At 45.1% G+C, this 27060-nt stretch overlaps 1 protein-coding gene across 6 annotated transcripts in view; it reads left to right on the forward strand.

The window, feature by feature from the left end:
* The window catches only part of OBSCN (obscurin, cytoskeletal calmodulin and titin-interacting RhoGEF), a 195739-nt gene that overhangs the window by 165273 nt on the left and 3406 nt on the right, over window positions 1-27060 (forward strand). For all 6 annotated transcript variants that reach the window (XM_074845565.1, XM_074845521.1, XM_074845530.1 and 3 more), the window contains 23 exons: window positions 934-1057; window positions 1358-1488; window positions 1833-1945; window positions 3835-4003; window positions 7316-7397; window positions 8015-8215; window positions 8787-8847; window positions 10259-10336; window positions 10480-10652; window positions 11196-11222; window positions 11747-11899; window positions 12646-12691; window positions 13253-13330; window positions 14195-17849; window positions 18475-18597; window positions 19911-20021; window positions 20100-20267; window positions 20728-20850; window positions 22883-23053; window positions 24340-24460; window positions 25046-25285; window positions 25882-26105; window positions 26549-26624. In XM_074845565.1, the coding sequence (XP_074701666.1) occupies window positions 934-1057; window positions 1358-1488; window positions 1833-1945; window positions 3835-4003; window positions 7316-7397; window positions 8015-8215; window positions 8787-8847; window positions 10259-10336; window positions 10480-10652; window positions 11196-11222; window positions 11747-11899; window positions 12646-12691; window positions 13253-13330; window positions 14195-17849; window positions 18475-18597; window positions 19911-20021; window positions 20100-20267; window positions 20728-20850; window positions 22883-23053; window positions 24340-24460; window positions 25046-25285; window positions 25882-26105; window positions 26549-26624 (6448 nt within the window). The remainder of the gene's footprint in view (window positions 1-933; window positions 1058-1357; window positions 1489-1832; window positions 1946-3834; window positions 4004-7315; window positions 7398-8014; window positions 8216-8786; window positions 8848-10258; window positions 10337-10479; window positions 10653-11195; window positions 11223-11746; window positions 11900-12645; window positions 12692-13252; window positions 13331-14194; window positions 17850-18474; window positions 18598-19910; window positions 20022-20099; window positions 20268-20727; window positions 20851-22882; window positions 23054-24339; window positions 24461-25045; window positions 25286-25881; window positions 26106-26548; window positions 26625-27060) is intronic.

Consider the following 27060-nt stretch of genomic DNA (forward strand, 5'->3'; position numbering starts at 1 on the left):
GAGATCAAACCAGTTTTTGAAGATATATCTGAAAAAAAATAATTAAAAGAAGAACCATACCTGAACTGCCATCAAGCTACACCATCTTTTTGTTTCCTTGTTCCTATAAGCCCCAGATGCCAAACCTTGTTCTGGTGTAACTATGAGGACATTTTCAAAGAACCCAGTGGAGGTGCACTGATGCTGATGCTATAACATCACCAGGCCTTCCATACTAGCTTATCTCCATATTATCTCCATATTAGTTGTACCCCCAAGCAGGGCCTGCCTTGACCACCAGTTTTATATTGATGTAAACTTACTCATTTCACTGATGCTGTCCATGATTGCACCAGTGAGTCAAGAACTGTTCTTATAATGAAAAGTTTAATTGAAGCATTCGTGTGTAAGAAGCTAACATGGGGCATCCCTGGAGGTATTTAAAGACATGTAGACATGGCGCTTAGGAACATGGTTCAGTGGTAGACTTTGTAGTGTTAGGTTAATGGTTGGACTCAATGATCTTGAGAGTCTTTTCCAACCTAAATGATTCTATGATTTCATCATAGCCATGAGCTGGAACTCAAACACAGTTAAAGTATCTCCCATAAAGGATGTGTTGAACTCATTATTCTTCCGGTAATCCTATTTCTTCTTGTCCCTACTGACTGCCTGTCCTATTTTTGTCTGTGTGTGTTTCCTTACAGAAAAGTTAGTTTTGCCCAGTCAGCAATGTGCCACCACTCAGTCTCTCTGATGTTATTCAAGTCCTTTGCTTCATGTGGCCTTCTCAGAAGGGACAAATTCCTCTCAGCTTCAGTGATTGCACTCAGCTAAGGTCAAGCAGACTCAGTTCTGACACAAGGCAGACTAGAGATGGCTCCAAAGGTTTGCTCTGGGTTTCAGGTTGCTGTCATAGGTGATGTGTCTAACTTGACCTATTTCTGCTGCCAGGCAAAGCACAAAGGCAGATTCCAGCTGAAGAACCAAGTGTGCCAAAGCCCAGCCCTGGTCCTTCTTGTGAAGAAACAGCTGCTGGAGATGAAAGCACTCAGGAGCGCAGTGTTCCTATTACCGGGTAAATATCATCTCAATACACAGATTTTCAAATGTGCCAGACTGTGGCAAGAAAAGCAAGTCCTCTGTGGTGGAGGAAGCCGGTGGTGACTTGAACTGATTCTTGTAGGTTTGTTGATATTCTTTAGAATCCTGTTCACACGTGCATTGTGCAAGAAGGACAGAAAACGCTGGAGAGAAAGTCATTCCTCCAAAACAAAATTCTTGTATTAATTTTAAGTAAATAATTATTTGTCTGGTCAATGTCAGGGTGTAGCTTTATGTGACTATTAATGATCTTTTCTCTTGGGTTTCATCAAAGAACATCACCAGCTGCAGGCGCAGGAGACTGGTATAGAAAAGAAGATGTGGCCTGGGATGTACACAGTGAAGTTTATATTGAGACCACGGAAAGAACCTGTGTGTATAAGACTGAGGAGAAGATCCCAACAAGTAAGTAAAAACCTTGTTTCCCTTTCCCAGATCCCATGATTGTCACTGACTTCTCTTTTGGTAATAACTCCTGATGACTTTTTTAAAATACTTCGATTTCTTGAGCAGTAACTGTTTATTAAACAAAAAGTAAAATATAAGCATGAAGATGAGAAGCCCAAAAGGAATGCCTGTATAAAGAAGCCCAAATATATTGCTGTGATATCTCTTGATTTGATATTAAGCTAAAGTTACATCCTAAATGACCAGTCCTATAAAATCCATTTCAGTAACTCAACCTACACCAGCACACTATGAATAAAATGATGGTATTGTGCACGCAGTAAACCCCTGTGTCTCACCAGGTCCTCCCTATATGCAAGTGACAATAGAGGACGTGCAGGTGAATTCTGGGGAGCGTGCCAAATTTCAGGCAGTCATTGAAGGAACCCCTCAGCCTACCGTTTTGTGGTTTAAGGTAAGTGCAGACTTTTCTCCGGCTGAGAGTAAGGACCCACAGAAAGGACTTTAGTGCAGTACTTCTGTGGGGAGTTTCTTTTGCTCTTTCATCCCACACCTCTTACACCAATTCTGGGTCATATCTGTAGACTTTGTTGAACCAGCTGCGGTTCTCGCTGGAACCATCCATGATGCATCTCACCCTGTGTTGTCTCCAATGTCACTGTGGCTCCTTTTGCAGAGAGGGGAACCAGGATGGTTTGGGGACCAAGATGGGCAGGAAGGGAGACTGGTTCCTGCCTGAGAGCTACAAAGATGTGTGCTGTAGTTTTGGGGTCAGGGATGGGATTAAGAGTGGTTTATTCCAATTGTCAATGTGACTTTCAGACTCTGTATCTTTTCTGCAGCTAATTGATAAAATGAGTGTGACTGAGGACAATGAATACCCCATAGAAAGGAAAGAGAAATAATTCATTATTCCTCAGAACACTGTTGTGTTCCTGAAATAAGCCAGTGTTGTTCTATACTGGTTATCTGTAACTCTTCTGTCCAGCTAAGTGGTTTGTACACACAAGTTTTATTCCATTTTCTTCTGTGTGGGAAGTGCAAGGACGAGCTACTCAGACAAATAAAATAACCTTAAAAAATAAGCAAAATGCAAAGAACTCCCTCCCATGCACACACACACGTGCGCACATGAACACATCTGAACACGCTGAAAAGAATAAGAACAAGGCAAGAATATACGATACACCCTGTTAATATTCTTGCAAACTCCGACACTTTCAGCTCAGAGTTATCACAAGCTAGCTGAGTTTTTATCTATTTACTAACCCACAGTAAAGCTCTCCACATGCTTATCTGGTCTCTTGCACCCACACAACATCTTGCACGTACTGTGTCCTTTGTCAAGGGGTTCAACCCAACGACAGTACACTGCCTCAAGTGCCACCTCTTTTTGGCTGTTCTGTGCTTATTTATCACAAGCTTCATGTGTTGGCACTTACATCTTTTATCAGGAAAAGTTAATCTCTGCCCACTCACTAGGTGATTCATAATTCTGTACAGATCTATTGTGTCGTATTGCTAGAGCTTCCCTTCCAGGCCGAAGAGCCCCGATTTGTTGTGTCAATCCTCATCTGGAAGCTGTTACAGAAAGAACATTGCTGCAACGGTACAACACCCTGGGCAAACCGAGGATTTATAAGATGGTGCTTTCTGTCTTATTCTTCATTTCTTCCCTAATAATTTCTAACATCTCGTACTCTGACTGCCGCCAAGCTCTGAGCTGGTGCTGCCATGGAATGATTTACTGTAACTCGAAGTTTTCCTCCCGTGTAATAAGGAACAGTTCAGAGACATTTCATGTGGGGGAATATGGTTGCATCACTTTGCATTTATTGTATTAATATACATTTTTCTGGCATTTTACTGCCCAGACAGGAGGTCTCAAAAGGTCCTTTTGCAAATCTTCATAATCTGCTCTCTGTCACACACACTCCCTCCTGTTCCTTTTTTGATAGCATTTATGAATAAATTAAGCAGCACAAGTGCCAGCACAAGCTGGATACTAGGCAGGACCAAAGTAGCTGATCCTCCTGCTCCCCGGGCTGACTGCTCAGGCGTGGTGTGCTGGGAGAGCTGAGGAGTAAACCACATAGCCCTGGGGATCCCTCTGAAGCCTGTATTCCTATGAATGGGTTATGAAACAAAAATGTTACTGGGTAATGTGGAATCAGGGAAACAGTTAGACATGGGGGACTTCTTCAGCCAGCATTCTGTTAGTGAGATTTGCTAGCCTGAATGGTTTGTGTTGTAGCTCTGCTCCTGTATCTCATTTCTTGAAGGGAAGAAACATCTGTTTCCATCTTATCTTTTCCAGTGCCAAAATGTCATTTCATTTTTCAGGGCACTTCATTGCTGACAGAGAGCAACAGGGTCCATCAAGGGAAGGAAGGAACAACATATTTTTTAGCTGTGGACAATGCTGTCTCGGAAGATGGTGGTGTTTATACCTGTGTTGCCAAAAATGCAGGAGGAGAGGTGCTGTGCAAAGCAGAGCTCATCATACATGAAGGTAATGTCATTCTTTCAGCTGCAGGAGTGGCTTCCATAGCCACAGCAATATGTATTCTGTTGCAGTCATCTTCTGGTACCCATATGGTATCTACTCTGTATTCCTGCATAGCATTTGTATATTACCAGTATAGCATGATCCAGTATAAAAGCAAATGATCTAATGACCTACATATATATACAAATATGTTTTTTTCTCTGCTTCAGACTACATGATAAACAATGGGCCACAGAAATAAGTGAGGACATTTCCCTGGTGGTGTTCTGCTCTTTAGCCTGGCTCTTCAGGTGAAGATCATAGCATCCTAGAATGGTTTGAGTTGGAAGGGACCTTAAAGATCATCCAGTTCCATCCCCCCTGCCCCGGGCAGGGACACCTTCCACTAGCGAAGGTTGCCCAAAGCCCCGTCCAACCTGGCCTTGAACCCTTCCAGGGAGGGGGCAGCCACAGCTGCTCTGGGCAACCTGTGCCAGTGTTTCACCTCCCTCATGTTAAATAATTTCTTCCTTGTATCTAATCCAAATCTGCCCTCTTTCAGTTTAAAACCATTACCCTTCATCCTATCCCTACACTCCCTGAGGAGGACTCCCTCCCCATCTTTCCTGTAGCCCCCTTTAAGTACTGGAAGGCTGCTAGAAGGTCTCCCTGGGGCCTTCTCTCCTCCAGGTTGAAGAACCCCAACTCTCTCAGCCTGTCCTCACAGGGGGGTGCTCCAGCCCCCTGATCATCTTCATGGCCTCCTCTGGACCTGTTTGAGCAGGTTCATGCCCTTCTGATGTTGGTGCCCCCAGAGCTGGACCCAGCACTGCAGGGGGATCTCATGAGAGCGGAGCAGAGGGGGAGAATCCCCTCCCTCTCCCTGCTGGCCACACTGCTCTGGATGCAGCCCAGCACACGGTTGGCTTTCTGGGCTGCAAGCGTACATTGCTGCTCACAGTCAGTTTTCCATCCACTGATACCCCCCAAGTCCTTCTCTGCAGGGCTGCTCTCCATCCACTCATCAGCCAGCCTGTATTTGTGGTTGGGATTTCCCCGACCCATGGGCAGGACCTTGCACTTGGCCTTGTTGAACTCCAGTAGGATTGCACAGACCCACCTCTCCAGCCTGTCCAGGTCCCTCTGGACGGCACATCCCTTCCCTCCAGCGTGTCAACCGCACCACACAGCTTGGTGTCATCGGCAAACTGCTGAGGGTGTCTCAATCCCACTGTCCATGTCACCAACAAAGATGTTAAACAGCACCAGTCCCAACACTGACCCCTGAGGAACAGCACTTGTCACTGCTCTCCACTTGGACACTGAGCATTGACTGCAACACTTTGAGCTCGACCATCCAGCCAATTCCTTATCCACCAAGTGGTCCATCCATCAAAGCTATGTCTCTCCAATTTAGAGACAAGGATGTCATGTGTCACAGTGTCAAAGGCTTTGCACAAGTCCAGGTAGATGATGTCAGTTGCTCTTCCCTTCTCCACCAGTGCTGTAACTCCATCGTAGATCACCAAATTTGTCAGGCACAATTTGCCCTTAGTGAAGCCATGTTGGCTGTCACCAATCACCTCCTTATTTTCCATGTGCCCCAGCAGAGTTTCCAGGAGGATTTGCTCCACGATCTTGCTGGGCACAGAGGTGAGACTGAGTGGCCTATAGTTCCCTGGGGCTTCCTTCTTTCCTTTTTTAAAAATGAGGGTTATTTTTCCCCTTTTTCAGTCAGTGGGAACTTCACTGGACTGCCACAACTTCTTAAGCATGATGGATAGCGGCTTAGCAATTTCATCTGCCAGTTCCCTCAGGACCCGCGAATGCATCTCATCAGGTCCCATGGACTTGTGCACCTTCAGGTTCCTTAAATGGTCTCAAACCTGATCTTCTCCTACAGTGGCAGTTCTTCATTCTCTCAGTCCCTGCCTTTGCCCTCTTCATCTTGAGCAGTGTGGCTGGAGCACTTGCCGGTGAAGACTGAGGCAAAAAAAGTCATCGAGTACTTCAGCCTTTTCCATGTCCTGGGTAACCAGGTCTCCTGTTTCCTTCCCATATTTTCTCTAATCTTACTTTTATCACCGACGTACCCGTACAAGATTTTTTTGTTGCCCTTGATGTCCCTGGCCAGATTTAATTCTATCAGGGCTTTAGCTTTCCTAACCTGATCCATGGCTGCTCAGACAGTTTCTCTGTATTCCTCCCAGGCTACCTGTCTTTGCTTCCACCCTCTGCAGGCTTCCTTTTGTGTTTGAGCTTGTCCAGGAGCTCCTTGTTCATCCATGCAGGCCTCCTGGCATTTTTGCCCAACTTCCTCTTTGTTGGGATGCATCTCTCCTGAGCTTGGAGGAGGTGATCCTCAAATATTAATGAGCTTTCTTGGGCCCCTCTTCCCTCCAGGGCTTTGTCCCGTGCTACTCTGCCAGGCAGATCCCTGAAGAGGCCAAAGTCTGCTCTCCTGCAGTCCAGGACAGCAAGCTTGCTGTGCTCCCTCCTCACTGCCCTAAGGATCTTGAACTCCACCATTTCATGGTCACGGCAGCCAAGGCTGCCCTTGAGCTTCACACTCCCCACCAGCCCCTCCTTGTTAGTGAGAACAAGGTCCAGCATAGCACCTCTCCTTGTTGGCTCCTCTATCACTTGGGCGATGGAACTTATCAGTGCATTCCAAGAACCTCCTGGATTGCTTTTGCCCTGCAGCGTTGTCCCTCCAACAGATATTGGGGTGGTTGAAGTCCCCCATGAGGACCAGGGCTTGTGAACATGAGGCTGCTCCTATTTCTCTATAGAGGGCCTCATCTGATCGTTCTTCCTGGTCAGGTGGCCTGTAGCAGACCCCCACTATAACATCACCTGTCCCTGCCCTCCCTTTAATCCAGACCCATAAGCTCTGGGTTGGCTTCTCATCCATCCCCAGGAAGAGCTCCAGGCACTCCTGCTCGTCACTGACAGAGGGTGACAACCCCCCCTCCTCATCTCCCCTCCCTGTCCTTCCTGAAGAGCCTGTATCCTTCCATCCCAATGCTCCCATCATAGAAGCCATCCCACCACGTCTCCGTGTTGCCATGTAGCCCTGCAGGCGTGCACATGTCTCTAACTCCTTTTGATTATTCCCCATGCTACATGTGTTTGTATAGAGGCATTTAAGTTGGGCAAAGTTCATACTGACAGGTTCTGTTATCAAACAGCTCCACTTAATTCTGTGCAGAAGTTTAGAGGACTCCTGTAATTTTTCCTGCCTTAAATTGTCCTGTAATAACTTTGCACGCTATTAGCAAGACATTGTTATCTGAATATTAACACTTTTTCCTTCATTCTCCTTCATTCCCAAAGCTAAGAAAGACCAAGCAGCAAAGAAAGTGGCCACCAGGAGAAAGCTCCATTCCCTTTATGAAGTTAAGCAGGAGATTGGAAGGTAAATGAATTTTCCAACTTTATAGCATCACTGCCGGAGAATATCTAATTGCCCATCCGAACTGTTGAGCACGTGTAACCAGACGCAGAGGTGGGCCTAGCTGTGGGAAAGTCTGAAAAGGTGAAAGTACTGGCAGAAGTGGGAGGTCACCCCACTGAAGGTGTGTTGGAAACACTTTCCTGATGTTTCTGACAGAGGATGGGAGAGTCCATACAGCCCACAGGTCCAGGTAGCTCCAACCAGAAAAAACACCAGAGTCCGGCAGGATAGGTGCTCAGGTATGGCTTCTTGGCAACGTTAGCATCACAAGCCCGTAGAGACATGTGCACAAGCACTGTGTCCGTCCGTGGGGTCCAAGAGCATCAGCGTTTCTCAGCACAAGGCTCTATCACCTGAAACATCTTTCCCCTTGATGTGAACTCGTTGCTTAGTTTTGGAGATAGCCAGGAGAGGGCAACAGCACTTCACATACAGGAAAACGAGTTTTTCATATTGGAGAATTTATGCCCTGAGCAGTAGGGAGCTGTCGAAGTCTGGGATGTGGAAAAGTCTACACCTGCTGTGCAGAGGGCTTTGAATCAAGTCTAAGGAGGGCTTGTCCTTTGATTTTTACACAGAGGCTGCTTCAGCTTTGTGAAACGAGTTGTACACAAAGGGAACAGGGTGTCTTGTGCTGCCAAATTCATACCTCTACGAAGCAAAACAAAGGCTCGAGCGCACCAGGAGAGGGATATTCTTGCCTCTCTGTCCCACGACAGAATTACCAGGCTCCTGGATCACTTTGAAACACGGAAAACACTGATTTTGATTCTGGAGTTGTATCCTTTTCTGTGCTGCTTGTCTGAGGAGGCTAGGAAGTACTAGGTAGAGCTCATTTATTAAATAACTAAGCAATTAACTACTTCTAGGTTTTACCTGAGATAAAAGGACACACAAAATATTTCTCAGCACTGCAGGATAGCACAGCTCTGAGAGATGATCGCTGAAGTACTATGTTTCTGCTGTTTCAGAAGAAATCATGATACTTGTATATACGAGTGTGAATGAGTTGTTAAGCACCAAAACTCTTTTCTGAAATGTCTGGAAGTGAAGGACTCTGTTTCCATGACATCCAGTCTGGGTAAGCACCAAGGAAATGCAGCACAAAGCAGAAAAGTCCATGAGCAACTGGTAGATTTTAGCACAAGAGATACCATGCGCCTGCTTGTAGGGAGCAGAGGTTTAGAGCAGCCCAATTCTGCAAGAAGGACACTGCTGCACTAGAGACTTTAATGAATTACATGCACATCACGTTGCCTGCAATCACCTCATGGTAGCTGGATAGAGGTGGTTACAACATAAAAACATGCATTCAACTGTAGTTGTGTTTTCCCTTAATGTTGTTATCAGATGCTCCAGTGAAGAGCTCCTTGACCGTTTATTCAAGAAGAGTGTCGTCACTGAAGCAGAGGTAATCTTTGTTTCTCATTTGAAAATCCAGAGTGGGTGGGTACCACCAGAGTACCTTCCAGCTGCATTTTCCTTTTTGAATATGAGGGATGTCTCTGAACCAGTGATAATCTGTCAAAACAGAATCAGCCTTTAAAATGTGTTCCCACCAGCTTTCATTACTAAATTGAGTTTCTTCAGGGAATAACTAGAAAGAGTCAGTGGTTTTGACCACCAGCATTGCACTCAGCCTGGTACAGATGAGATTTGCTCTGTTATCTTCATTTCTTTGCTATCTGTCACCTGGAGAGCCTATGTGTTCACTTGCTATCCACTCCCTTTCAGTGTCCAAACCAAGGGCTGAAATTATGGTTTCAAAGGAATTTTTTTGAGATCCTTGGTGCTCAAAGTTCAAAATGTTTCCCATCTCCCATCTAGTAGCCAGGCATTGCATACCTTCCAGCACTTAAAGGGGTCCTACAGGAAAGATGGGGAGGGACTCTTTATCAGGGGGTGTAGGGATTGGAAAAGAGCTAATGGTTTTAAACTGAAAGAGGGCAGATTTAGATTAGAAATTAGGAAGAAATTCTTCCCTGTGAGGGTGGTGAGGCCCTGGCACAGGCTGCCCAGAGCAGCTGTGGCTGCCCCCTCCCTGGAAGGGTTCAAGGCCAGGTTGGACGGGGCTTTGGGCAACCTGGGCTAGTGGAAGGTGTCCCTGCCTGGGGCAGGGGGGGGTGGGACGAGATGATCTTTAAGGTCCCTTCCAACCCAAACCACTCTAGGATGCTATTATTTTATTGGTCAAATTGACTTTTTTTTTAGAAATACTCAGAGGGAAACATCATGGAATCCTAGAATGGTTTGGGTTGGAAGGAATCTTTAAATATCAAATGTCAGCTAAGAGTATAAAATGTCAAAGGTAGAGGACTTCCAAAGCTGAAGCTAGTCAGCTTTAATTCACTCCTTGTTCAGTCATAGTCAGACTGGATCTACAAATGGTCAAGAAAATAGGTTTACAACACAGTTTTGAAATGTATTTGTGTTTTAAATGTATTTGCCTGATTTACACCAAGCCAGAGCCAAGTTTGTGTTAGATAAGTGAGTCGACAAGGTTCATCAGACTTGATGACTTCTGTATCTCTTTTTTGCATGTTTGTAGGGTTGGGTTTTTCAGAGTAAGGGCTTTTTCACATATAGAAGGCTCCAGCAGGGCAGTGTGGTCACACACGAGGCACAGCTTAATTCCACACCATAACGTTTGGTTCACATCTTAATTCAACTGCAAGACTAATATAAGAAGCTCGTTCTAGTTTTAAAAGTATTTCTAGTGCGATCTCTCCCTCTCTCATGTATTAAAAATGTTGGTGGAACCAGGGACCCTCTTATTTACTATTAATGTTTAATAATTGTTTAATAATTGATTTAATTTTTAGGTCAAATTGTATATCAAACAAATTTTGGAAGGAATCAAATATCTTCATGACAACAACATCCTTCATTTGGACATAAAGGTAACGTACAATGGCAGGTCTAGCTTATCATAGCTTTTTGTTGGTCAGGGAAGGGGCATACTCTGAATTATTCTTACTTACAACTGAAAGTATTGCCTGTTTTCAAGAAAAGTTTCTCCCTTTTATTTTATTTCATTTACTAGCCGCTGAATATCCTCATGGTTTATCCTGAAAGGGAAGACCTTAAGCTCTGTGACTTCGGATTTGCTCAGAAGATCACGCCCTTTGAGCCCCAGTTCAGCAAATATGGGTCTCCAGAGTTTGTTGCCCCAGAAATTGTTTCTCAGTCACCAGTGTCAAAAGCAACCGATATCTGGTAACCTGTCATCTTTCTAAAAAGCTTTTGCCCTAGACGGCCTGAATTTCCATTTATTGTTAATAAGTAAATGGAGTAGTGATAACACAGGAAACTGAAAGTGAACACTGAGAATCCAAAACCCATCAGGACTCTTTAAAGCTCCTTCTGTCTATTTTTTTCGACCATAATTGAATTCTGACAGCTAATTAACGCAAAGGAACATCTTAGAGAAGATGATCTTTATTAGAGGCAGCAACTAGGGAGGACGATCCTAAAGGTCTTTCTAGAAAAGGCAAACTCCAAGAAAGTATTTTGAGTCTTCTCCTCTATCTGTGCTTTAAAATGAGAACAATTTTGAAAAATGTTAAAGCAGAAAAAAAAAAAAAAAAAAAAGAAGGGTGAAAAAAATAGCTTTTGGGATTTATTTTCCTTGGGAAGGTGAGAAGAAGAAGGTGATCTTACTGTGCCAGGGTGTCTAGTGGCAGGAAGAGGGGCTGTGTGCTCGACAAGGATGGAGAAATAGTGACAAACACCTGACATTTGTGTTCCCTCTCTCCTCAGGGCTGTTGGAGTCATCACATATTTAAGGTAAATATATCTTCTTGAAAAGACTCATTCAACATCCCTTTGTCAGTCAGAGCCCTCCACCACCTTCAGGTGAGGGATTTCAGTGAAGCATTGAAATCTCCTAAAATGAGGGCAATTTCTTTTGTGGTTTTCTTCTTTATTCACTCTTTCGTGGTTGCCCAGGGCTTTGGTCATTGTCCCTGCTTGACGACACGACAGCTGCTCTCCTTGCAGTTAGCAATGAGAGCAGTGGATAAGGTTCAGTCTTCCCTTGACTGTTTTAGCCAACTCCCTACTGTAGCTGCGCAAAATCAAACCCTTAATTCCTTATCTGTGAAACAGGGATAAATAATTAAGTACCATGTAATGCTGGGGTGAAATACGCTCCATTAGTGGATGCACTGCTCACAGGCATTGCAAGTCCCACACATGGAGTCCCTCAAGCATTTTAAAGCCCCATGTAAGCATTTGTGCTTCTGTCATTTGAACAGTAATTAAAAGTCTAAAGTCTGTCTCCTTTCATTTTACGGTGTTCAATAAATAAGCCTGACATGCAAGTCTCCATTTGCTGGGGAGAACGACAGAGGAACCCTTCTAAATATCAAGAATGGGGAAATTTCATGGACCATTCCTGATTTTGTTCACTTGAGTGAAGATGCAAAGGACTTTATGAAAGGGATCCTACAGCAGCAACCCAAGTGAGTGCACTTTTGTGCTTCCTACAGCCAGTGTGCAAAGACCTTGGTGTCTCAGCAGGCAGATCTCAGCTCATCAGAGCTGCGGTTGTTTTGAAAGGTAGAAAGCTGAGTGAGGTGTGGTGCGTTATGCTCTAATTCTTCTTTATTATTCCCCATTACTCAAACCACAATTTTGCAATTTGACAAATAGGCCTGTTTCTGGTGTGGTGGTGTCCTTACTCCCTAACTCCTCCAGGCAGATAAGTTTCTGAAATGACACAGAGAACAGGGAAGAGCAAGGACTGACATAGAGGGAGTTATGCGAGAATTAAATAACATTACCCACATTCATTAAGCAATTTCAAGTACAAAAGGCAGCTTGAAGGCGTTTTTGCAGGTGCTTGCTTTTTAATTTCATTTCTATTCTTTCTGTCTGCTGCCAAAACTATTTGTGCTCTGGCCACCTAAGAAGTCACTCGTAGGGCTGCTCTCGGTGCCCTTGGGCAGGCTCCCTGCAGTGTGCCATGGGGTCTTCCTGAGGATCTGCAGGAAGTCTCAGGCTGAAAATGGAGGATCATTTCACGGAAGGAAACCTTGGGTTGAAGGCCTCTGTCGATCTGTTTGGCTTCTCAGCTCTAAAACAGCAGCCTAAGGACATACACAAAAGTGTCTGCATGTGTCCACGTGAAGCAGGCACCTTCAGGAAGATCTTGTGGTTGCTGTTGGAAGTGACTTGCTACTAAAATGGTGATCTTTTCTCTTATCAGAGCCAGGCCTACTGCTTTGGACTGTCTTTCGCACAAGTGGTTCATGGTAAGTTTGGCCTGGTTCTTTATTAGAGTCATTAAAACTATCAAGGTTGGAAGAGACCTTTAGAGGGGCAGCTCTTAAAGCTGCTTGATATTATTTGCTGGTTTATTTTTTCTCTTGGTCTCCTACTTTCTGTCCTACAGAGAAGTTCAGGCATGGCTCTCCAGAAAGAGGAGACACATTGGTGCCTACATGCCAAGAAATCTTTCCTTACAAAAGTTAAAGATTACTACTGACATGAGCAGATATGTCTGTATAGAAAGGAAACTGTGGTTTTGCAGAGCAAAGTTATGGTTTATATTCCAATGCCTTAATTGCTAAAGAGAAGAGCTAAAAATTACCCAAAACCCCAGGAATGTAATTTAATGCATTGAACAGGGCTTGCTTTTATCATTGAAAAGCTGAGATTGTCTACAATTTAGCCATGAGGGGATTGTAGCATTTTGTCTACTGTAACTTTCCTAAATTAAACAATTCTGGAAGGAGGGAATCCTAAAAAAACCTTCTCAGGAAATGAAGTCAGGATTTTTTAACCAATGATTTTCCTCTCATTCCACCTGGCAGCATAATCTCCCCCTCGAAGCAGCTCATTTCATTAACACCAAACAGCTCAAATTCATTGTGGCTCGGAGCAAGTGGCAGGTGAGTTGGCCTTAATCTATGTTGGTTCTTATTAGTTATATATATTTTTAATTATATTTACATCTTTTAAAGTCTATCAGGCTAGGACAGTGAGCACAGCAGAGATCTCAGCTTGGCTGTGAATGGGGAATAAGCCCAGGAGAGAATGGTTGATGGATGTGGCAGAAATAAATTATCTAGGCTTTTACTTCCTGGAAATCATGTGGTCTAATGCAGGTGCCTGTAAGACGCATGGCTGTGTCTAAGTTAGGTACCCTCAGATGCCTTTGCAATTGGTATTGAATTATAGACAGGTCCCAAGAAGAAGCCTCTTTTCCTGAAGTCCTGCAAAATAATCAGATCGATTGCTTTCTGAAGATGCCTGTTCCTCTCTGTTGGCTCTACGAAGAGGCCAGCTGCTCAACTTCAGCTGAGATGTCTCACATGGCAGAAGTTAGAGCAGATGAATCCTACCTCCTACAGCATGGCAGGTCTTCTGTTAGCCTAAGTCACTGTAGGTTGTACTGCAGGCAATGGATTTAAGGCCATTTACTCCAGCTAGGCTCTCATCTGAAGTTAAAAACTCCTTTTCCATCTGCTTTAAATGGCCAGATTGTCTTCGAAAATCTCAAGCAGAGTCCTGCTTCCCTGTTCACTACAGCAGGTATGTCCCTTGAAGTCAATACAGTTTCACTCTGTGAAAGAGGAAGACTTGGAAAGCAAAAGAGGCTTGGATTGATGTTATCTACAAAAGGGTGGCACTGTGTTATTAAACCAGTATGTGTGGTATTTAAGAGTGCAGAAGTTCATTTTGGTGTGCTTGCTTTACCACACTCCCACCATGTTTCCATCTGATTGTGCTGTATTTTTTTTTTTGCTTTTCAGCGGTCTCTGATGTGCTATAAATCCATACTGGTAATGCGGTCTATCCCAGAAATCCTAGAAAGGACTCATGACAACACCTCCCTGGCCATCTCCCGACATCTTATTGAAGAAAGCACTTCATCCAGTACCAGTGGCTCCTCCTCAGACAATGAGAACTCACATTTCCCCAAGAAGAGGCACTTTGGTTCTACACCCGAACTGCACTTGTCCATATTTGATGCACCAAGCCATCAGAAGCCTCCAAAACATGCAAGTGAAGAGAAGTACTCCAAAATCTCAGTCCCTCCTGTAAAACCCATGAGGAGGAAGTATGCTTCAATGAAAGCTGAGGTGGGGGACAAATCACCTACAGAAAGTGAAGAGCTCATGGCAAGTATCTTAAAGGAGAAAGAGGAAGGGCTCCATTCCAGACTTCAAGACGAAAGAGCAGAGCAGTCCCAAAGAAGCGGTGCTGCTGAGCCTTCATCGGCGAGCACTTCCACAGAAAGCACATCACACTTATGTCAGGAAGAAAAAACAGACATATTTTTATCTGATAAGGACAGAATTGAAAAGGCTGGGGATGGGACAGAAAAGCCACCTGTCTGTGTGCCTAGACAGAGTGTCATTAAAAGCACTTTCTACAGCCAAGCAGCTGAGCTACCTGCAAGGGGGCCTTCCTCACCAGGCAGGGAGTTCAGAAGGCACATGGACAGAGCCAGAAGGACCTTCCGGAAGGCTGGATATTCGAAGGTGCCCCTCAGTGGTCTCCGTGAACCCCTTCTAGAGCAGTTCGAACTGGAAGAAGAAGAAGGAAAGACTGACGATGGAGATGATCACAGGGAAAGTCTACTTGGTTCCTTGACCAAATCAGCTTCATTTGACACTGCAAGGAAACCACCGCATCCTGCCATTGCTGGTGCTAGCCGAAGCCGTTCCCTAGATGACTACAGGCTGAGAGCCTCAAGATCAGTGAGGGAACAAGATATTTTGGAAGAAGACTATGATATATTGTCACAGGAAAGTTGCCCTGAAGGCAGTGATCACTGTGACATTTCTGCAGGGCCTGGGAAGGGAAGTTCTGCAGACACTTCAAAGCAAGAGGTCTTTAGGAGAGCCAGCAAGGATTGCTCAGACGGGCAGCCCCCTCCTTCCACACAATGTGAGGGCAATGGGTGCCCGGCTGTTTTTGTGCAACAGCTAGAGAGACTTCCAGTTTCACCTCATAGGAGCGAGAATAGGAAACATTTACTGAAGAAGTCAAAAGCTACTTACATTGAGGAGAAAGTTGAAGATTTGGAAGGCAAAAGCCCCATTCTAACTGCCCAGTGCTCAGATGTAACTGCATCATCAGCTCAAAAACATGAAAGCATGGAGGGTAAATCTTCCCCTGGCAGTGCCTGTAACACTGCTTTTCAGGAGGGCAAACAGTCCATTTCAACTCTCACAGGGTCAGAGACCATCTCCAAGTCAGCCCCTACAAGTAAGGGAGGTGTCTATCTGCCCCAGGAGTCTGCTCACAGTACTGACATCCCTCCAGATCTGAAAGGTGAAAGCTTGCTTATCAAAGGGACAGCCCCAGTTCCATCTTGGCAAGACAAAAGGCAGAAACATTCACACGAGAAGATTTCTGCTCATAGAGTTGACAAATCTGATCTCATGGAGCATGAAAGCTCTACTGTTTTAACAAGCCCACAAACAGAAACCAGTTCGCTTCCAGGATGTAAAGACAAAAGTCAGGAAATTCCTGGTCAAAGTGTCCCAGCAACTACTGCCTTGGTGGGCAAATGGCCAGGTACCCTAACTGCTCTGCACACAGCTAATGAAGGTGCTAATGAGAAGATGAAGACCTACAAAGAGGTGAGATCTACTGTCCTGGAGGATGAAGGAGCGGGTATTACAGGAATCACTCCACCATCAGCCCATGATGGTGGAAGCCAAACACACAAGAGGGCTCCTGTTCACACAGACACATCATCAGCCATCCTGAAGGGAGAGCATCTGCTTCCAAAAGTCCCACCACCAAAATCAATGCTGACTTCAGTCTCTGACGGAGCACAGGAGGCTGAAAGGGAACAGCCAGCTCATAGCAAGGAGAGGCCTGCTGCTCTGAGGAGTGAAAGCTCAGCTGTCACAGAGATTGTTCCTAGTTTGGCACATGAGGCTGAAATCGAGGGAGCTGAACCCCAGAAGGTTTCTGAAGGCAGTGGCACGGTGCCTGCTGTTCTGGAGAGCAGACACCCAGCTAGAACTGTGTCCTCCCAAAATACTGGCCTCCCTTCAGTCTGTGAGAGAGAAAAGCAAGAACATCCAAAGGTATCACTTTGCAGTTCTGTTGTGACAGCAAGTGGAAGCCAAGCAGCTGGACAGACTATGCCTGCTCCTTTCCCCAGGGATGGACATCAGGTGTTTGAGCAGCACAGGGCTGCCTACCCCAGTGACAGAGTTTCTGCTGATCTGGAGGGTGAGCCTCCAGGTGTCTTAACCGATTCACAACCAGAAGTTGCTCCAACTTCAGTCTATGAGCTAGAATACGAGGAACATCCAAAGGTTTATGGTGAAGGTAGAGCCATTGCCTTAGAAAGTGCAAGATGTGATGATGGAAAAACTGTCCCACCGTCGCTCCGCAGGGATCAAAATCAGGGGCTCTCATATCACAGGTCTTCTTTTTACAGTGATGAGGAGTCTGCTGTGCTGGAGGGCTTAGTGGATGAGATGGTTTCCCTCTCTGAAGAGATGAATGTTTGGGCAGATTCAGTTTCTGGTGAGGAGGAATGCGGAAAGCAAATCTCTTCTCCCACAGAGATGTTCTTCAAAGGCCCAGGTGGCCAAGCACCCACGGACACCTCCTTCCCTTCTGTACAAGGGTGTAAAAGAGGAGAAGTCTCTGAGATAGATGACCTGGCAGAATCCTGTCTTGTGAGTGAGTCAGTGGTACTGGAAGGGCAGGGAGTACAGACAGTTCCTCATGAATGTGAGCATCTGGAGGACTTAGCGTTTGAAAGCCCCACTTCTAGCCAAGTGAGTGTTTCCTCAACAGATGACTTGGACACTGGAAAAAGACCCAGTCAAGTGTCAGTGAGCAAGGACACTGGTAAACACCTAGAAGTCTCTTTAGTGAAAATCAAAGACCTGTCGGACGAAACACCCAGTCTTGGCAGTGGAACTCCAAAACTTGACATATCAGAGGTAGAGCCTGCCTATTTGAATTTCTCTGACTTGTACGACATTGTCTATTTTCCATTTGAATTTATGAACTATAGAAAGCCTCCACCCAAACCAACTGGTAGACGGTTTATACCTTTTGGTGAAAGGGCAAGGTCACCTCCTGCAGGACATTTGCATAAGGATAAAAGACTGTGCATCAGAGAAGAGGCAGAGAATAAGAATAGAAAGAACCATCTGGAAATATCTGAGGATTCAAAGGTAACTAACAACCTAGCCATGGGGAAAGGGTCAGAGAGTCATAAAGAAATGTATGGTCTTCAAAAGGACTCAAGCGGTAAGCAGAAAAGCTCCTTCTACAACAAGCCAGGACTCTTTAAGCCATATGCAAGGTCTCATTCAGTGGAGCAGTCAGTGGAACAGACTCTGAAGAAGAAAGTAAAAGCTTCTGTTGCCCATATTTCAAGAATCCTAAAAGGAAAGACATCTCCTGAGCCAGAGGCAGAGGAAGGTAATTATTTTACCCTGTGTCTTCATAGATCTGCTGCTATAACTGGGCTCTGCTAAATCTGCCTTTTCCTTTTTCCCCAGCATGTCTGAAGCTGTGGTTAGACAGTCATTGCAAAACTGGAGTGTCAGGTTATGAAATTAGCAGTCTTCATCCCCACCGCTAGCTCTCTGTTACTGGCTCACTTCAGTGCAGAGCCATCTGGGTTAATCTGCTGATGGAAGTGGCTTAAATTCCCCTGTCTGAGTTTGCACAAAAGCAGATCAGAGCTGGATGATGCTTTCCTTGCTGCAGTTTCTTCTGCAGTTATCATCTGACCATGGTAAATCTTTAAAGCTAAAGTGACTGGGACAAGTTGGTGAAGTCACCCTGGCTACCTAAGTTGATGACCCTGAACAACAGAATCTGTCCTTTCTTCTCTGCCATCCCTAGATATGCCCTGCTCTTCCGGGACACCATTCTGTTTGTAATAGCCGCCACAGCCTTCCCTGTTGACTAAAGGCTCCTTAACAAGGAAACCTGTGGCTGCTGAGCAATTTATGTGCAAATGGCAGAACTGTCTGCTGTAAATGGATGCCACAGGGAGAAGGATGGTCTTGAATGACTTCTCATCCTTTCTTCGAAACAGAGTTTGGTGAGCTGGGAAGCGAGGCAGTAGAAAAAGAGCTGTTAAGAGGGGCTGAAGGATCTCTGAAGAGGAAATCAGCACTCTCTTCATTCAAGTTATCAAGCCTCATGCCTAAGGAGAAAGGTATTGCTATTGCATAAGTCATCAGTTCATGAAGTACCACGAATGAATACGACAGTGCTATGTGAGGCCCATTTCTAAGGACGGATCTTCAATGATTGTCTTAAGACGACCTGGACCACTCATGCAATAGGAGCCAGTCTCCCCTGTTTACATCATAACTATGTCCTTACTGAAACTGTCTTGTCTTTGGCATTGCTTGTAAACTGGAGCCGTTCTAGGAAGCCACTGCAAAGGAATAAAATCTATGTGTAAGCTAGAAAGAGAATAATTATTTTACTCTGTGTCTTCATAGATCTGCTGCTGTAACTGGGCTCTGCTAAATCTGCCTTTTCCTTTTTCCCCAGGATGCCTAAGGCTGTGGTTAGACAGTCATTGCAAAACTGGAGTGTCAGGTTATGAAATTAGCAGTCTTCATCCCCACCACTAGCTCTCTGTTACTGGCTCACTTCAGATCAGGCTTCTGCCATCGGACAGTGTGTGACGCTGTCGTGCCAGACTATCCAAGGGTGGGATAGCAGAGGCAGGGAATTCTGAATTCCTATGCTCTAGTCCTGCATGCATGTGTAAGGGCCTGACACACTGCTATAGATCTATGAAATGAAAAATGGTGCAGCAGCCTCAAATGGCGTGTCAGCAAAGCCAAACTTCCTTTTGCCCGGGCAAGTTTCCCCTTGGCTCCAGCAGGAGCATTTTCTGAGCTCAGGTTAACGCCCCAGCATTCAGCAGAGCCCAGCCAAGCACTGGGAAAGGCAGGTGTGTGAGGCTGGCAGCTCCTGGGCACTGCGGAGCAAAAACCCAGGAGAGCACAGAAAACCTGTTCTCCCCCTTTCTCATGGAGACAAAAGCAGATTTGATGCTCTATGGGTTTTTTTCTCCTTCCATCTTTTACCTCCTTGTGTTGTCTAGATCTGATATCCTCGTCCTTGAAATACCATCATTTAGTTTTGTCCCCACATTTAAGGTAGGTCAGAAGAAAACTCTTGCTGTGACATGCTCACTCTCTCCTCTGAGCTGTTCTGCTGCCTTAGCTGTACCAGCAGGGCTGGGCAATGCAGATGTTCCCTGCGTACCTTCCAAGGTCCATCTGGATTATCATTTATGACCAGTGACACTACATCCACGGGGCTGAACAGGGCTCCTGCACCCGTGCCCAATGCTCAGGGGATTCTCCAACAGTGGTCAAAGGAGTGCCAGAGCATGGCCCCGAAATGTTCTTGAACCAATTAAAAATGTTTTCTGATGTCATGTGTGCGCTTATTTTCCACATAGTCCTCTTGGCTACTCTGAATCACTGCTTTTCCTCTTCTTTGCAGCACCTTCGTTTGTTGAGGAGCTCATCGATCAGGCTTCTGCCATCGGACAGTGTGTGACGCTGTCGTGCCGGACGGCGGCTCACTCCTCCCTGCACATTGACTGGTTCAGAGGTGACACTGGCATCCCTCTAGGGAGGGTTTTGGTATAAATGTGCAGGGTACTTATCTCTCCTGTCTTCTGCTTTTCAGATGGGATACCTGTCCACAAAAGCAGCCAGATCCTCATCTCAGCCACGCTCAAAAACTTCCAGCTGTTAACTATTCTCTCTGTTAGTGCTGATGATTTTGGAATTTACACCTGTGTGGCCACAAACTCCCTGGGCTCAGCATCCACCTCTTGCATCCTAAGAAAAGCAGGTAGGAGAAGAAGTAGCCACAGAAGTAGGTGTTACAAGTATTTCTGCCCCAAAATGTGACCTATAAATACCTGTGAGATTTCTGCAGATAGGTTCAGAGGACAATCCCTCCCTTGCCTGCTCTAGCCCACAGACACAGCCCTTGCTGTCTGGTAGCATGGCACATTTTGCAGCGTTCATTCCCTCTTCTTCACTCTTTAGTTTCTCTGCTGGATCCAGAGCCACTCCAGTAACCATGTGGTTCTAGAACCAGACTTCAAAATCTTAATTCTGAGTTTAAATTAGGCATGGTTAAACTGCTGTTCCACTAGCTGTGTGTGCATATATACACACATATAGAAAACATATATATTTATACATATAAAAATAATACCTGTAACTGAGAAATGCTGGGTGTAGAGGTATGTATCACAGCAGTACTATTGCTAACAGTCACTGGGTTTTGTGCCTCCTCTCGACAGAGGTTCCTCCCAGCCCTCCACCCCCTGACATCGTGGAGGTCTATGAGGATGGAGTGCAGGTGGTCTGGAAACCTGTGGAAACCAACACCCCCGTCCATTACACTGTGCAGTGCAAGAGTGAAGGTAAAGTGGAGTACTGTCCTGCCCTTATGCCTTGTGGGGAACATCTCGATTTGTATGATCTCTTCACCAGCCGGATATTTTATTTTTATTCAGAAACAGCCTGATTTTAGCTCCCTAGTTTAGAGTTCGGAATGAAATTCACAGAGCCATCATTTAGCCATCTAAAAGTTAATGTTGTACTGGCTAAATCAGCCTGGAATATGCATACTCATACCAAGGCTTTGCTAAAGTGTGAATCAAACTAGGTCACATGGAAGCTGTGACCAAAAAGTGAGCAGCTACAGAAGAATATGCATGGCTGGTGCCAGCTACACAGTCCTGAGCAATCCTCTCAAATTACAGTTCTGACATTATACACTAATATCGCCCAGCAATAACGACCAGCAGACAATATCATCCTATACCCAGGCTTTCTGTACAGTCTGTGGAGACAGATGGTCTATCAAAAAGGCAATTCATCCTATGCTAAACAGCCATGCTTTGTTTTTCCATTGATTATGCAGGAAGCTTAGGGCAAACAGCCAGGACAAGATGACAAAAGTTTGGCAAAACTGAATCAACCCTTTGATGTTCTCTTCCAACTTTTGGTCCAGAGCCCAATGAAGTCAGTGGGTGTTCTCTTGTTTAATTCCAAGAACTTTGAATCAAATCCCCAAGCCTGTTCCATCTCTCTTGGGACTGTGTTTGCTGTTATTATTATGAATGCTACTTCTGATAGTAATTTCTACTGCAGTCACACATACACAGCCTTTTGGATTCAACTGCTCCATGTTTCTTCTTTTAATTCTCCAAACATATATGCACTCCTTTCCGGATTGGCAGGAGCACGGGCAGCAGCTTTCTGCCTTTTCACTCTGTAGCTGGTGTCAGCCACTTTTTCTCCAACACAGCTTTCCTTGTTGTTATTCCTTTTGACACAACTGTAGGCGAGACTTTGGGGAGGATACAAATGCAAGTTGTTCCAATTAGGAAGAAAAACAGGAAACAACATCTATAATCTTCCATTGCATTCTGTGTATTTGGCAGGAACATGCAAAGTGCTGCTTTCCTGAACACAGGAGAATTAAGATAATCAGAAAAAATAATTCCTTGTTTTATCCGTTATTTGACAGTAGGCTTTTGCACACTGCTTCTGCAGACACTCTTCTCTGTTTCTAAGCTGTATCTGCACATTCTTACACATACACACACCCTAATTCAACCAGTACCCTGCAAAGTCACTGATACCTTTGTTTTGAGTGGCAAAGTATTGCTTGTCCTATGGTTTGAGGCTCTCTACCAGAGTTTATTTGAATGAAAGGATGGGTTTAACCTCAGGCAGTCTCAGGGAGCTGAGTTCAGCCTTGAGCACACAGCAGCAATGGCAAAGTACGGGATACAGCATCATGTGAAATGAATGATCATTAAAAGTTTGCTGGTGATTTTATATTTCACAGCTCAGTCCCATGAATAATGAGCCCAGAACATACTTACAATTTCAGTTCCCTGAGAAATCATCTAAGTTTCATAAAAGCTGAGTAAACCTACCCAAGTCTCAAACACTGGGTTTGCTACTACGGTGTTAGTGGATAGTTGTGTCCTGAAATCCCCTGCACCTCATGGTTTCAGTAGGATTCAAGACAGGGCCAAATGGAAAAAAAATGGTGATTTTGCTAGGCTTTTGTTTGGAGTTCTTGATGTATATTTGCATTAGAGATAGGTGGCATGAATTAGATAAACAGAAACTATACAGAAAAGTTCCACCGTTCCTCTGAAACCATATTGTCATACCTTGGACTAATTAGATATAAACCAGCTGATTTCAGAAAAGATCAGTTTGGCGCATGTACAGCGAGTGGCACCATACACAGACGTTGGCCATAGAAAGCCAGTTTTCCCTTCACTCTACGAGATTCCACTGTTTCTCCATATTCCCAGCATATAAGTAAAGCTGGCGAAATAAAACCCCAACAAAACCCCAAAACTGAAAAAAAACCCCAGTGTGACCATCTTAAATGAGTTTTAATCTCTCGTCTGTCTTTCCTTGGTTAAGATGGGGAGTGGACAACTCTTGCTTCTGACATCGCTGACTGCTGCTACTATGCCAAAAATCTCTCCAAGGGGTTTATCTACTGCTTCAGGATAGCCTGCACCAGTAAAGCAGGGAGGGGCCCCTACAGCAACCCATCTGCCAAAGTGAAAATCACTGGGAAAGATCAAATGGGTAAGATCAAATGACAAGAAAGCAATGTGGGTTTCCTGCCTCAAAACAATTGCACCCTTTTGGATGCGGGTCCAGAAGTCAAGAGCAAGTGAATCAAGGCCAATTCCACTTGGCTCACAGTGGTTTAGGGCTTCCTTCTCCTTGGCTTTCTTATTTAAAAGTAAATTATTTTCTAATTCTGGACACAATTAGGGGAATATGTGTAAATATATAACAAATAAAATAATAACACTATGTAAATATAAATAATACATATATATATATGAATATAATAATAAAACAAAAATCTGGAAACTGTAGCTTACCCACGGAAGACACACTCAGTTTTTGATGTGAGATCATGAGGAAACAGGTCTGGGCCAATGAATGTGCTACTGGAGGCATTGATCTATTGGTATAGATCTGCCACTGGTGAAAGCCCTGGACCTGCTCTTTGTTATAGACTCAGTCTTAAGTTCAGTTTGTTTATGTGTTCTGGTTTTTGCTACTGGGAATTATCACCCTACTGTGGTGCATTTTTCAGCTGTATTTTGCCTCTGAAGTAAAGAAAGATCGATTTACTATTTTTTCACCCGTGTGAATACTTTCTACTATTCACATGTTTTTGAAATTAAGAAATACATAACCCCAAAGCAAATACATCCTTGTAGCAAAGGAAGTATCCTTTCTGCCAAAAAGTGAAAGGATGGTCTAACTGGAATTTCCTCCCAGTGGAGAGGATTAATCTGTAAAAATCAGTTCACAGAGATATTTTTAACTCACCCTAGATCCTCTGCTTTCCCTTGGCCCAGGATTTTTTAACATATCTCTATGTGCCCAGCTTTTACAAGCAGATGCTTTAATATGTCAAGGGATCTTTTAATATTTCAGGAAGCACTCGGACACAACCATGTGCCAGAAACTGAGCAACAAGTTTCAGCTGCTGCCCTGAAATACCCAACTAAAGGAAGTTTCTAATTCTTTGTCAGTGTCTTACCATGCCCTGATGACTTGTTATGTGAGAAGATGAGAACCAGTGGCTGAGATGTTTGATATCCCAGCACACAATGTACAATCCACCTCATAGTCTGGAGCGGTCACATGAGGGAATTGCTGGGTAGGCAGTCCAGAATCTGTTGTATTCAAATAGCATTGTGTGCCACAGCTGGGAGACAACCTGCAGACTTGTCTGGAGGAAGTTCTGCTGTCGCCTTTGTTGTTCATAGAGATAGTGGAGGGTGGCTCAGAGAGGCTCAGTTTCCAGACAGAGGTGTTTTTCCATGTAACCCGTCACTTTTTCTCTGCAGAACTTCGTGCTGCAGTGCAGAACTTCCCACCAGCTGCTACCGAAGAAGAGAGCGAAATAATCGCACCATCCGAGCCTTTCCCAACCTACCAAACCTACGCCTTCCAAACAGAGATCAAAAGGTAATGAATCCAACTGAGCACTTAACCAGCCAGAGGGAAATTCCGCATGTGGCCGGAGTTTAGAATAGTCACTTTTATAAATGCACTGCTCACCTAATGTCACAGGCTTTTGTCGAAAACACCTCCACAGCAATACACGTAAACCTGAGATCTTCATTTGGTTTGGTAGGATTCAGGAGTGGATTTTCTGGAAGAGCAAAAGGGTCTGTGCTGGGCACCAGGACAGCCCCTTAGTGCATTGTGAAGTGAGCCCAGGGCTAACAAAGGCTCCTCTCCTTGCTGCATCAACCTTTGGAGCTATCAGTTTCAGACACGGGGTTGGGATTCAACTTTCTCTGCCTAGAAGATAGGCACCAACTTTTGTTGCCGACAGGGGGAGTTAAGCCCTCGCTCCTGCAATTTAAAGTGACTACAACTTAAAGACACAGGAGGGTGTGCAAACTGTGACAATAGATGCAATAACTCCACACTGGGCATGGATGAAGAACACAGCATGGGATCCTGGTGGTTTTAAAGAACAGAAGCTCCTGGCTCTTCCAGGAGTAGCAGAGAGGCTTAACTTGGCTTTGTGTTCCTTTGTACCAGAGGGCGCTTCAGCATCGTCCGACAGTGCAGGGAAAAAGTAAGTGGCAAGACTTTAGCTGCTAAAATTATCCCTTACTGGCAAGAGGACAAGCAGACCGTGCTCCTGGAGTACCAAGTCCTGAGGAAGCTTCATCACACAAACATAGCTCAGCTGAAGGGAGCCTACGTCAGCCCACGGCACTTAGTGTTGATCCAGGAGATGTGCATGGGACCAGAGCTACTCCATTCTTTGGCATTAAGGTAATAACGAGTGGAGAGAAGGGTTTTCCAGTCAGGGCTGGTGTAGGGAGCAAAACACTTATTTCTTTCCGCTGACAAACTGGATCATCTCTCTCCCTCTGTTCCAGTGTGCTGTCATTGCACATGGGATTTGTGATGCCTTTGTTCTGCAACTTCCTGTGACATAAAAAAATTACTTAAGTTCCTTGCAAGGTTGGGGTAGGGGACAATTCAGGGAGATTACTGTGGCTCAAGAAGCCTCACTTCTCCACATTGTTTTTCACAACAGCAGAAAATGGATCTGCTGAAATCCTCTGATTAAGGGGTGGGGGGAATGGTGGGCATCAAATCTGCATTTTGATGTCTGCACAGCCACTGCTTTCTCTGACATGCAGCTCTACATGCTCCTGAACTTCTTGCATCTGTAAACCTGTCACACAGTACCCACCAGCCTCTCCATGTACAATAGATTTGGTAAATGAATAGAGTTGTTTCTTCTTGACTCTCAAAGGCCTCATGGGATTAGACATCCAGGGGAGGATGATAGTGGATGTAGAATTGTGCCCTTGGGCATGCAGATAGGACACCTGTGGTTTCTATCCCCTTTCTTCTACCAGGACATCCTACTCAGAAGTGGAGGTCCGAGATTACCTGTGGCAGATCCTCAGTGCCACTGAGTACCTCCACGCACACAGCATCCTGCACTTGGATCTCAGATCTGAAAACATGATTATCACCGAGCCCAGCCTGCTGAAACTCCTGGATTTTGGCAATGCACAGTTCTATACGCAAGACAAAGTCATCACTATGGACAAGTGCACGGACTATGTTGAAACCATGGGTGAGTACAGAGTTCAGTAACAGCAACCCTGCCCTTGTATGCAATCTGTGGTAAACAGAAAGACAGTCCATTGGTCAAGGCAGCAGTTGGCCCCAGCAAACAAAGCCTCCCAGGTGCTGCCCTCCAGTAACAGTGTGAGTTTGTGGGAACAGCAGGTGGTGACAGCCATCCCACTTGCAGACCACAGAGGACAAAGACAGAGGTCACGGCCAGCACCGCTCTGGTTGACATGCACGTCTCCAGAGCTCAGGGACCTGGTGTTCTCAAGGTTTCATTGCAGCCATCACCCACAAGGGTGTCTTACTCAACCAGCTTCCTGTACTTACTAGAGCTTTTTCTTCTTCACTCTTGGGAAGGCAGCAAAGCATAAAAGTACCCACTGCTTTTGTGCTGCCCTCAGTGAGTTGGAGGGGAGCTTGGCTCACACCGGTTTGCTTTTCTAGCTCCAGAACTGCTGACAGAGCAAGGAGCCCTCCCACAGACTGACATCTGGTCCATTGGAATCACAGCCTTCATCATGTAAGTCAGTCTGTCATTCCCTGCCCTATGAGCAGCTTTAAAAGTGCAATTTCAGAGTCATGAACCGGGGGAGATGCATTGACTCAGAGAGTTGACCTCAGTTGTGCCCTCTCTCCTTGGTAATGCACAGAAGGCTGTGTGATGGAGGGTGTGGAGCTGGCTGCACCATGCAAGGACGCCCAGTCCCAGCGATGTCTCTGAGTAGAGTAAGGAGGTTGTTTTATAACACAGCAGCTGCTCGTGTTTCTCATTCAGACCCATCTGAAAGGCCCCAACTTCACTAAGAAAATTCAAATTACACCAAGAGGGAAAGCAGCCAAACTCATGAAACCTGCTGAAGAACAGTGGCCTCTGAGGTTTTTCCCATATGATATCTCTGTGCATCACCATGCCCCTCCTCTCACAGCTGGGTGAGAATTCCTGGGAGAAGGAGCAT

Source organism: Strix aluco, chromosome 1 (assembly GCF_031877795.1).
Source record: "Strix aluco isolate bStrAlu1 chromosome 1, bStrAlu1.hap1, whole genome shotgun sequence".
In the NCBI taxonomy this organism is placed as follows: Eukaryota; Metazoa; Chordata; class Aves; order Strigiformes; family Strigidae; genus Strix; species Strix aluco.